The sequence below is a fragment of the Coffea eugenioides genome, chromosome 4 (assembly GCF_003713205.1).
Source record: "Coffea eugenioides isolate CCC68of chromosome 4, Ceug_1.0, whole genome shotgun sequence".
Taxonomy (NCBI): domain Eukaryota; kingdom Viridiplantae; phylum Streptophyta; class Magnoliopsida; order Gentianales; family Rubiaceae; genus Coffea; species Coffea eugenioides.
In genome coordinates, this window is record NC_040038.1 from 7,729,029 (window position 1) to 7,740,361 (window position 11,333).

Genomic DNA, 11,333 nt, shown 5'->3' on the forward strand with positions numbered 1-11,333 from the left:
AATAAAGAAGTGATTAACAATAAAAATCTGATTATAGACATATTTTTTTTTCCAATAAATAGGCTATCCAAATAAACGCACCATATGAAAAAAAAAAATGCTAAATTGCCGTTTTAGGTTTAATTTTGCTTTTGCCAAAGTACCACAAAAAGTTAGCAGAAAAGTAGAAAAAGACATGTGATCCTAAGTTGACTTTTGAATTTCATGATTAAACAAACAAATAAAAATAAAAAGCAACTTTTCTCCTGTCATTAGTATTACTTGTATTACTAATATACTGTAGAATATGATAAAGGCGTGAACGAAAGTTCTCAAACTCCACCTCACTTGTTATACACGTTTCTTCTTCCCCTTTATTTATCTGATTTATTCTGAACAAGATATAAATACGTAGTTCAAATGGGATTCCTATACGTACTATAAAAATTCGATCTTTTTCTGTAATCAGTCCAAATTTGTCGAATTTACTGTTGAAATTTGAGTTTCCTAAGTGGATTTTGATTGAATTTGGATTTTGGAGTTGAATTCCTCCAGTTGATCTGAGTTTTTTGTCTTTTTGGGGTTAAAAGGGTTTGCGTTATTTGCTCCAGATAGAGAGAAAAATCTTTCATTTGGTTGATTTGATTGGATTGAACTCCAGCTAACTGAGACAATGGCCCAGGATTCTGCCTCGGAGCAAGACCCGGATGAGTCTGATGTTGAACCCGAATTTGTTGAGGTGGATCCTTCTGGTCGATATGGGCGGGTAAGTATATTTATGAGTTTATGCATTTGGGATTCTTTAGGAGTGTTTCATAACTGCCATCCGAATGAGAAGCATACTGGATTCATATTAGAAAAAGATTTAATTTTGGGTATTTTCTATTGCATTTGGCAGTACAAGGAAATATTGGGGAAAGGAGCATTCAAGAAAGTGTATGTCTTTTTCTGAATTTTTATCATTTATTGTGTAAATATGTTGTATATATGTGCTTTTGAACGCTTGTTGCACAGGGTGAGTGGCTGTTTGATTAATTTTTTTAATATTTTTTTCTGGATGATGGGAATGTAGATATAGAGCGTTTGATGAACTGGAAGGGATTGAAGTGGCATGGAATCAAGTGAAGGTGTCTGATCTTTTAAGGAATAAGGACGATATGGAGCGTTTGTATTCAGAAGTTCATTTGCTAAAAACCCTCAAGCACAAGAACATTATCAAGTTTTACAACTCATGGGTCGATTCTAAGCATGAGAATATTAACTTCATTACAGAGATTTTCACTTCCGGGAATTTACGACAGTATGTTGTAAATAATTTTGTTTATGTTTTTTTGAAGCTAAGTTTGTGGATATGGAAATATCTATTTAGCAGCTAGGATGCAATTAATTTTGAATGTGCTGTGTAGGTACAGGAAGAAACATAAAAATGTTGATTTACGAGCATTGAAGAAGTGGTCTAGGCAGATATTAGAAGGGCTTTTTTACCTCCACAGTCATGATCCACCAGTTATACATCGGGATTTGAAATGTGATAACATTTTTGTTAATGGAAACCAAGGAGAGGTGAAAATTGGTGACTTGGGACTTGCTGCTATCCTACAACAGGCTCGGTCAGCTCACAGTGTCATAGGTCAGTCTTGATCTTGTTTCTTCATTTATTGTTCACATTCTTTACATTGGGTCTACCTAAGTGCTCAATGACATGTTGCCGTTGTAATTTTGCTCCTTATATAGGCACTCCTGAGTTCATGGCACCAGAATTGTATGAGGAGGAATATAATGAGCTGGTAGATGTATATGCATTTGGGATGTGCTTGTTAGAATTGGTGACGTTTGAGTATCCCTATGTTGAATGCTCTAATGCTGCCCAGATATTTAAGAAGGTTACATCAGTAAGGCCTCTATGACTTTTGTTCACTATCTTACACGATGTGTGTTGAATTTAAGAAATTTACATCCACGAGGCCTCTATGACTTTTGCTCACTATTTTATGTTACATGGTGCTTCTTTTATTCAATTTAATGAACTACTTTTCTTATGATCTTTTTTTGGACTGTCAAGTGTGATGAGGCAAAATCTGGGATTTTCCAGCTGATGTATATTTGTGGACATGTATATGCAATATGTTTATTATATGTACATGCTTGTTCTCCTTGGAGTGAAGCAGTGTGTACAAAACAGTGCTGTTTATTGCATTATTGATAGCTTGAGGCTTCATATTCTTGGAATAAGCAGTTGTGATGTCAGAAGGGGATATACAAGACACGCCTCTCTGTGGGGATGGGTTCAGTTCAAGATTTATATGCTAAACCCTGTACTCATAACCATCACTGTAGATTTACTAACTTCTGAATTGTTTGAAACTTTGAGAGCTCAGATTGTTAGGATCTCTGAGGTCAGTCCATGCATCTGATCTTCTTATGGCTTTGAATCAATTTGCTTTAGTAACTTTTGTCGGGCTTCTTTTTTGTTCTTATTTTTTCAGATCTCTTACAAAGAGATGTGCAGGATATCTGCTTTTGGAAAATTCTAAGCTTTTTTTGTTTCTTTTAGTGGTGCATCTTTTGAACCTACTAGTTCTTTTATTAGAGAAAAAGAGTGTTACAACTTTCATAAAGCCCTTCTTCACATCCTGCAACTTCTTCACCAATGAAGTATTACACCAATTTGCAAATCAAAGGACTTCGTTTTGAATTTTTATTTTTTCTTTTTTCAGATAGTTATGCAGAGACCTTAGGATAAAAAATTACCTCTTGTGCGCAATTACGTTGGCTTTTGTGATATAAAAGGGGAGGAGAAGAGGACAGAACATAGACATAAGATGAGGTTGATAGATTGATAATTTATTTTCCAAGATAATTAGGAGTGTAAAACTTTAGGGTGCTAACTAATATGTGATTTGAAGTGATTCATATTTTCTATGCTCAACTTCATTCAGCTATAGATTTTATGAGAATATGCTTTTTACCATGATACCTGTCTATTGGGTTTGTGACATGTTGATATGCTATTGAAAGCTGTCTTTGTTGGCATACCATCTTCTGTTTCCAGGTGACTTACACATCATTTTTACATGAAATGCTGAGTCCTTGGCTTTTTTGTTTGCTTTTTGCATCTTAAACCCTATGTTACTATGATGGATGAATCGCAAAGGCAAGATTTTGGTGAAATCTCATTACCTGTTTTGCCATAAAGATGCTCATATGAGTCTAAATTTCAAATTTAATTGGTAATTTCACCTGGTTAATTTATTGACCAGTTATATGTCACAACCATCCAGTGTCCTCACTATTTTCCCTACAAGCACACTGCTTATCCACTCTCATCCTCTTAAGCACACTAATGGGTATGCAGTCACTATGTACTTAAAGTGGAAAGTGTGGGGTGTATTTATTCTTGTGATTTAATTTGTGTATATTTGCTAACATTGGTATGTTAAGTCGTGCTCACACATTAACATCATTTTCCAACTCCTGGGTTGTGTAGATGCCCGGTGCCTAGGGAACAGCGTACTACCCTTGGATTTCTAGATCTTTTTGCCTGAAGGTTATAAGAGAAGATTCATTGATATGTGGGCCCTATATGGGACCATGTTTTCACGATACCTAACCTAGAGATACGGCTTAACAATACTGTTTCACTTCTCAAATTATTTTTGTTGCATTTTGTCTATATGGTACTACACTCTTTCTTTGTCCATTACTCACTATGAATATTTTGACCATCTTGATCCACCTTCTCCCCACAATAACCTTGCCATAACCTGGAACGTTCTTCTACGTGCCAGGTTGACCTGCTTATGAATAGCTGAGGTTTGCTTTCTCAACACATGACTATTTTTCTTCTGCAGTTATCATTGTATTTTTTTTTGCCAGTTTTCGCCCTCATTCTTGTTTGGGTTGCTTTTTGACTTCCCCTCTGAGACTTCTTGGTTCTTGCACCTGGCAGTCATCATTGTTCTATATGCCAGCTGCATTTTTTTTATTTTTTTTTTGCCTATGGCTTGCGGAAGTTTGCCTTTTCAGCAGAGAGTTTTTTAATCTTCTGAGTACTTCTTTACCATTTTTGAATCTCTCTATTGTTCGGTTGCTTTATGTCTTTTGACTTGGACACTTCCTCACTTCTTTACCATCTATCTCTTACACTAGTTGTACTCACTAACAGTAGAAAGCAAATATAGTTTAAGTTGAAGATATGTGCTGCCTTATGCACAAGGATGCAACCTCTATTTGCTCATTCATGTTTAATGTTGTTATCAATTTTCTTATGAGAAAAAAGTACGACACTCACTGCATTTGTGAATGTTGTAGCATAAATTTTGGTGCCACAACACAAGTAATTTATTTCAATTTATTTCCTAGTAAGGCAGTAGACATGCATTCCTTCTTGATTAAATGGTTGGAACTTTAAGAAAATGTTGAATCATTGTAAAAATTTAGAAGAAAAATTTGAACCAGATGTAGTAATATTAGCTTTTCAGCATAAAAAATGGTGCAAATGCTGCAAATTTGGAAAATTGCACATCATTCTAGAAGAGTGGTTCTCAGCTTCACCTATGAAAGAGCACCTTCTAACCTTGACAATTTCTATTGTCAAGGGCCAACATTTAGGTGGACTTTGGGTTTTTGCTCTACTGTGACTCTCTGAAGGTCTCTACCTTGATCGGGCCAGTTGCTTAACATCATTAAGTTATTCATGGTTAACTTGGTTGCTAACACCTTGTGAATGGTATATTATTACTTTCCGGAAGCCAAACAATTAAACATGATTCTTCTGAGAATTTGCTCTCAATTTGTTATATGACAAAACTGAATCAGGTTTGCAGAGTAGGTGAAATTTATTATTGTATCTCAGTATTAACCAATGTGCTTGTATCTCTTAGTTTTGCTTTTTGACTAAGATTTAAGATCTCAGGTCATGTTTTTTTTGGTTTCTTCATAGGGAATCAAGCCAGCATCATTAACAAAAGTAAAGGATCCTGGAGTTAGAGAGTTTATTGAAAAGTGTATTGCAAAAGTTTCTGATCGGCTGTCTGCCAAAGAACTATTGTTGGACCCTTTTCTCCGATCTGATGATGATGGTGGAAGTATAGGTCGATCCTTGCATCCCACTCCCCAAGGTTTGGGAAGCTTTGTGAACTCTTTGTATCTTTTGACTGTTTGAATTGAGATATATTTCTACTCTACTTTTTTTTTAACTTTTGCAGATGGAAATAGTCGTCATTCTGATGGTGGTCAATTTCCGAAGGAGCACATCCCCGAGGGAAGTCGAGATTTCACTGTGCAGGGTCAAAGGAAAGACCAGAATACAATATTTTTGAAATTAAAAATTGCAGACTCCACAGGTTATTTGTTGTTTTCCTTCTCACTGTGACCAATTACTTGATGTATGTATGCATTTGTTTCAAGGCAGTGATCTGGTCAGTAGGACTAATAACAATGTCTCTCATACTTACTTCACATGTTCAGGTAATATTCGCAATATCCATTTTCCATTTAACATCGAGGTGGATACTGCAGCAGCTGTTGCTAGTGAAATGGTTGAAGAGCTAGACTTAACAGATCAAGATGTCTCAGCAATTGCAGAGATGATTGATACTGAAATTCGGTCATATATTCCAGATTGGGCACCCCAAGAAAATTCCAGCAGTTATAGTGGTGAAGTTACAATGTCAGATAGTGGCACCTTCGAAGTTCAGGCTGGTGCTTCCCCCTCTATAAATGAATGTGTTAGTTCTCCTGGCTTAGTTTTGGAAAGACTGCCTTCAGGCCGTAAATATTGGTCTGATTCACCCAAAACTGTGGGTGGAAGCTCTCCCCTTGGACCACGGCCTTCGAATTTGTCAGGGTCAGACTCAACAACTCCTGGAGGCAGCTGGACTGAAGAAAATGAGCTCTCACCTGATAGCCATAATTATCACTGCAATTCAGATGTTTCTGAGAATGAGACTGAACCTGATGATAATGTGAAAGAAGATGAAGCTTCCAAACTCCATCATGCACCCTCTGATGAAACTGATCATTCTGCAGATTTCCATTCAGCCAATGGGCCGCCTCATCTGTTGGATGTTAATGATTCAGTTAGTGGTTGCTCCCCTGATTTGAGAATAATTGAAGAGAAACTTGAGCAGCTTCTGGTTGAGCAAAAAAATGAGCTAGATGAACTTAGAAGAAAGCATGAAGTGGCTGTCTTAGATCTTCTGAAAGGCCTACCTCCAGATACTTGTTCTAGAATTCTCAGTAACTGCGATTTGAAGATCTCTGACTACAAATTGCAATATGATACATATGGTTCAGCCAAAAGTTCTACATATCCAGTCTCCCGCTGGCCGATGTAAGTGTTGCAGTCTTACTTTCCCAACTCACCTGTGGATAATAATGTGGATTGCTCTTCGATTGCACCATTCATCTACTCATCCTTGAAGGTTTTGAGATATTCCAGAATGCTAAGGCACCATGTTTCAGGGAAATATCACAAGCACACAACCGTATCTGAAAACCGTAATTGTGGGCTTATTTCTAGATACAGCTTCAGAGCAGTCAAGTGGAATTTCAATTCTGGCACTGGTATTGCAGCAATTTGTTCTGATGATGTGCTGGAATAAAAGCTTGTGGGCAAGGTCTGCATCCATCACTCCATCTCTCGCAGAAATGTAGATGGTCATATGCTGCTGTGAGATGAGGTGCGGAGTTAACTGAAACTTGTAAATCTTTGTATAAGGGTTCATTACATTTCGTTTGATTTAATCTAATTATAATTTACATTCCATTCACACGCATATAATGTTTCTGAATGTCAAATCACAGATAAAACAGGTGATTGATTTTTTCTCTTATGATTTGTATACTTGTAAATATGGACATGACATTCATTCCCGAAATGTTGTGCTGTCGAATAATGTTTTTAATATAAATGTTGTTTGTTTCTCTTAATTTCAAGAGTTTACCTGTGTTGCCTGCTTTGCCAGGCTATTTATATTCTTGCTGTAGGCTTGTAAAATGCATGCATTCCCTTCTTTCCACTAGGTAGTTTTTTGCCTTTGGCATTACATTTACTCTTTTACAGAGTACAAACCCCTAGCTACACTTAATATGGGTTTCCATTGTCAATCATTTTACATCCGTTTACAGAAGAGATGATCTATTGATGGGCTGCAATGGTTTTTCAATTCAATTGGAAATGAACTATTAAATAGTAGTAATGGTTAAGTATTGACCTTCTTCCTTTCAAAAGGAAAAAGGAAAATGAAATCATCCCACCGTCAAGAAAGAAAAAGATCAAAAAGCGGAGTATATAGCAGTGACTTGGAGTCAACAGTCCAAGAGGCTATTTGTACCATGAAGACCCTTAAGTTTTGGTTGCTTTTGACGGAAAAATTTCATCGGCTCCCCCTCCCCTTTAGACTAGGCTAAAATAAATTATACAAATATTATTGTTGCGATAAAAAAAAAAAAAAAAAAAAAGAAGCAGTGACTTGGAGCAAATGAGAGCATCTGAAGCTCAAAACGTGGCCCAAACAGGGACTCATTTTTTGCTTCTCAAATCTGGCCTAGATTATGCTGTCAACATTTAGTATTCACTATCAATCATTTTCCCATGGTATCAGCCACGAAAGTTCTTTTAACAAAATTATTTTGGCTTCACGGCTCTTTTAGCTAGTCCCATAAAATTAAGTGAACGAAATTACAGAATCAAAAGACTTCCAAGATTTTAGATACTTGCAAGAACAAAATCACATATTGAAAGAATATGCTCTAGGAAACAGTAGGTCAATTCAATAAGATCAAGACGCAAATGTTTCTCAACATCTTTCATTACAAATCATTTTTTGACATCATAGTGTTTTAGTCATATAAAACCATTGAACTTCAAAATCAATAAGCTTCTGAGTTTCGAGCTAATCCCTTGTCCCTCCCTGCTTTTTAAATTCCACTCTTTTCTCTATTGGGAAAAAAAAAGCTTTTTTCAAAGAAAAAGTTTCCAAGCTGGAATTTTAAACTTATTCTCACAAACTATTTTTCTGAACGATGAAAATTTGGCTTTTGAATAAGAATGTATGCATTGTATGACAAATGATGTACTTGGCCTCTTAGATAATTATAACTTTTTTTTTAGACTGCAACGTAATACCAAGTAATGCCAATTACTCTTGTCATTGACATTTTAGGATCAAATAACACGACAAAAGACTTGATATATCTTATCTAACATAACCAGGTTTTTCTATTCAAAAATATCACCTGTTTTCTCATTTCAGACATATTTTAATACAAAAATACTAGAGATATTTTACAATTGAAGGCGTTTTTATAAGAATATATCAGTATTTTAATAACATATTAAGGGAATACATTAATCATTCGGATCGGCCTAGTGATTAGCAATGTTTTCAGAATCGGACCGGACCGGCCGGTTCGACCGGTTGGACCGCGAACCGGCCATGTCACCGGTCCGGTCTAATGTTAAAGCCGGAAGTTCATGGAGAACCGTTGAAACCCGGACGAATCGGACGAACCGTGCGAACCGTTAAGAACCGTGAACCGGCGGTTTTTTAAATTCTTCAACAAAATATCAAGAATGGTGTAGCTAAGATTCAAACCTGGGTCTCCAAGTTTAAATATGACAATCTTACCGCTAGACTGTACTTAAGTTTGTTGAGAATTCTACTTGACTAAAAAATATATTAAAACATCAAGTTCTTCTCTTATTTTTTTTTTCAATTTTTTCTTCTTAACCATTTTTAATCCAAATATCCACAACAAGATTTTCTCAAGTCTTCACCATTATTATCAGGTTATTATCTTTAACAGATTGTAAACAAGTTGAAAATTTCAACTTTTCTTGTTTTCCAACATTTTAGTAAGTTTAATTTTTTTCTTTTCAAAGTTTTTTTCTATATTATTATCTTTAGTTGATTTTTTGCATTTTCTTCTTTTTCCCCTCAATTTTCATATGTTTCCCTCATTTTTGTTTTATTTTTATTCGATTAATTAAGGATGAAATTTTTGCAAAAGTAGTGCACATCCGTGTAGGAATTGGGTAGGAATTACAAATAATAACATTGGGTTGGTAAAAAATATGGTAGTTGGCACATAATCGAAACTATTGATAATTGAATTTAAAATAATTAATGGTATAGGATCATTGAATTTAATATAACATGTTAATTAGTAATGTTTAGTAGCAATTAATTTTTTATGTGTTTAACTGTATATTTGTTTTTCAAAAATTTTTAGTTTTTTTTAGTTTGAGCAATTAGATTTATATTTTTATAATAAAATTTTAACTTTTTCAGCTTAAGTTGATGAAATTGTGAAGGTGGTGTGGTTGCTTATCATGCCACTGATAAAAGTTTGCTATTCAAATAGTTTGTCTTAACTTGAACTATTTTATGGATTTTTTTAAGGGTTGTAAAAGAATTTCAATATTTAATTTATTTATTTTTTGTGTTTTTATTTGTGATAATTGGTGCACATTTGGATTGTATCTATTTATGTTTATAATGAATTTATGAAAACTTGTGGTGAATTATGATATTTTAATTATATTTATCATTCCATGTTTTGTGTATAACTTTTAGAAAATTTATTATTATCATAACTTAAATTAAGTTATGTTGGTAAAGTTCAAGTGTAGAATGAAACCTGCTTAGTACTTAACACTAAAAAAAAAAAAAAAAAAACAGTGAACCTTTGAACCGGCCGGTTGAACCGGTCGGACCGGTCGAACAGCGAACCAGCCACCTCTCCGGTTCACTGACCGGTCCGAGTTTAAAAACATTGGTGATTAGAGAGGGCGCTTAGAATTCTGATATCAGGTTTAGAGTGCCAATAAAACGGTTCAAAATCATTGGCCACCATTTTTTTTTACATTTTACAACCTTACCTATAACACTAAATCACAAAACCTCAAATTTGAGGGAGTCAATTTTTCATGGGATAATTTCACATACCTCCCCTGAGGTTTCTGACACTTTCACTGGCACCCCCTGAGGTTCTCAAAATTTCACTGACCTCCCTTGCTTTTGAGTTTTTGGTAACATTGCAGTCCAAATCTGATTGCAATATTATTTTCATGTGTGAGAAGGTATTTTTATTCCATGGCTGCCCCTTTGCTCCTTGTATTAGTAGAAGATTGAAAGAAGAATAAATTATTAGAATGATTACTAAAATTGAGGGGGAATAAGTACAATACAAAAAAATGTAAGCACTAGATGTGCCAGGAAAAATGTCGGTTTTCATAAATTTTAAGTCAACTAGTAGGTTATCTATTTAACATAAAGTAAGTAACTAATTAAACTAATTAAATGGGAGAAACTCGTAATAGAGGAAAACCATAAAGAACTGATATGTTATGGGCAATTACTTTTTTTTTTTACTTTCACGTATTTAATTTATGTTAAATATAAAACCTACTAGTTTTCCTTTCGTACAAATATTAGTATATCACCTTTTAAATTTTACTTACGTTAAGTAATTGACAAATGTATCTGCTGGTTGGTAATTACATTTAACTAGAATAACATAAATTTAATATCTAATAAAGGTGATTAAAAAATCATTACTCCTAGGCGGCCATAGAATAAGTAATTTGAAGCCAATTTCTGAAAGTTAAATGTATGTATTTAACATAAATTAAATGTGAGTTAAAAAAAAAAAATAGCGCATAACATACCAGCTCTTTATGGGAAACTGGCAGGTTTTGTAGTATGTTTTGTACCAGTTATTTATGGGAAACATACCAGCTCTTTATAGGAAAAATTGGTTAAATAGCGACCAAAGGAAAACTAATATGTTTTGTATTTAACATAAATTAAATATGTGAAAGTTTAAAAAAAAAATAGTGCATAACATACCAGCTCTTTATGGGAAACTGGCAGGTTTTGTAATATGTTTTGTATCAGCTCTTTATAGGAAAAAATGGTTAAATAGTGGCCAAAGAAAAACTACTATGTTTTGTATTTAACATAAATTAAATATGTGAAAGTTTTTTTTAAAAAAAAGAAATTGCCCATAACATACCATAAAGCGGTTTTGTATTTAATGCACTATTTAACCAATTTTTCATATTTAAACAAATTTATGAAAACTAAAATAACGTATTTGAAAATTGCGTTTTTATTTGGAGGTAAAATACTCATAAATAGCTAGTACTTTATTCATATAATGAAAAAAACTCGTAAAGAACTGGTATGTTATGGACAATTTTTTTTACTTTCAAATATTTCGTTTATATTAAATACAAAACATGCGAGTTTTTCTTTCGTAAAAATATTTGTGTAACGGCTTTTGAATTTTATTTGCAAATATTTATGTATTTAACATAAATTAAATAATTCAGAATAAAATGTCCA

The 11,333-nt window shown here is 34.1% G+C and overlaps 1 protein-coding gene across 2 annotated transcripts; it reads left to right on the forward strand.

Moving 5' to 3' along the window:
• Nucleotides 1-316: 316 nt before the first annotated feature.
• Nucleotides 317-6,912, forward strand: LOC113769505 (probable serine/threonine-protein kinase WNK3). Of its 2 annotated transcripts, XM_027313965.1 has the most exons (8): nucleotides 317-745; nucleotides 878-915; nucleotides 1,052-1,279; nucleotides 1,386-1,609; nucleotides 1,714-1,871; nucleotides 4,922-5,099; nucleotides 5,187-5,324; nucleotides 5,449-6,912. In XM_027313965.1, exons 1-8 carry the CDS (start codon nucleotides 653-655, stop codon nucleotides 6,315-6,317), a joined length of 1,926 nt encoding a protein of 641 aa, XP_027169766.1. In that variant the 5' UTR covers nucleotides 317-652; the 3' UTR covers nucleotides 6,318-6,912. The 2 variants fall into 2 exon arrangements, with proteins under 2 accessions (XP_027169766.1, XP_027169767.1); XM_027313966.1 differs by lacking the exons at nucleotides 878-915; nucleotides 1,052-1,279 and having other exon boundaries at nucleotides 675-745.
• The last annotated feature ends 4,421 nt before the right edge of the window (nucleotides 6,913-11,333 follow it).

Coding starts and splice junctions, on each gene's coding strand:
- LOC113769505 (XM_027313965.1), top strand. CDS start 653: ATGGCCCAGGATTCTGCCTCGGAGCAAGACCCGGATGAGTCTGATGTT. Junction 746..877: donor CTTCTGGTCGATATGGGCGG/GTAAGTATATTT, acceptor TGCATTTGGCAG/TACAAGGAAATATTGGGGAA. Junction 5,325..5,448: donor AAAAATTGCAGACTCCACAG/GTTATTTGTTGT, acceptor TCACATGTTCAG/GTAATATTCGCAATATCCAT.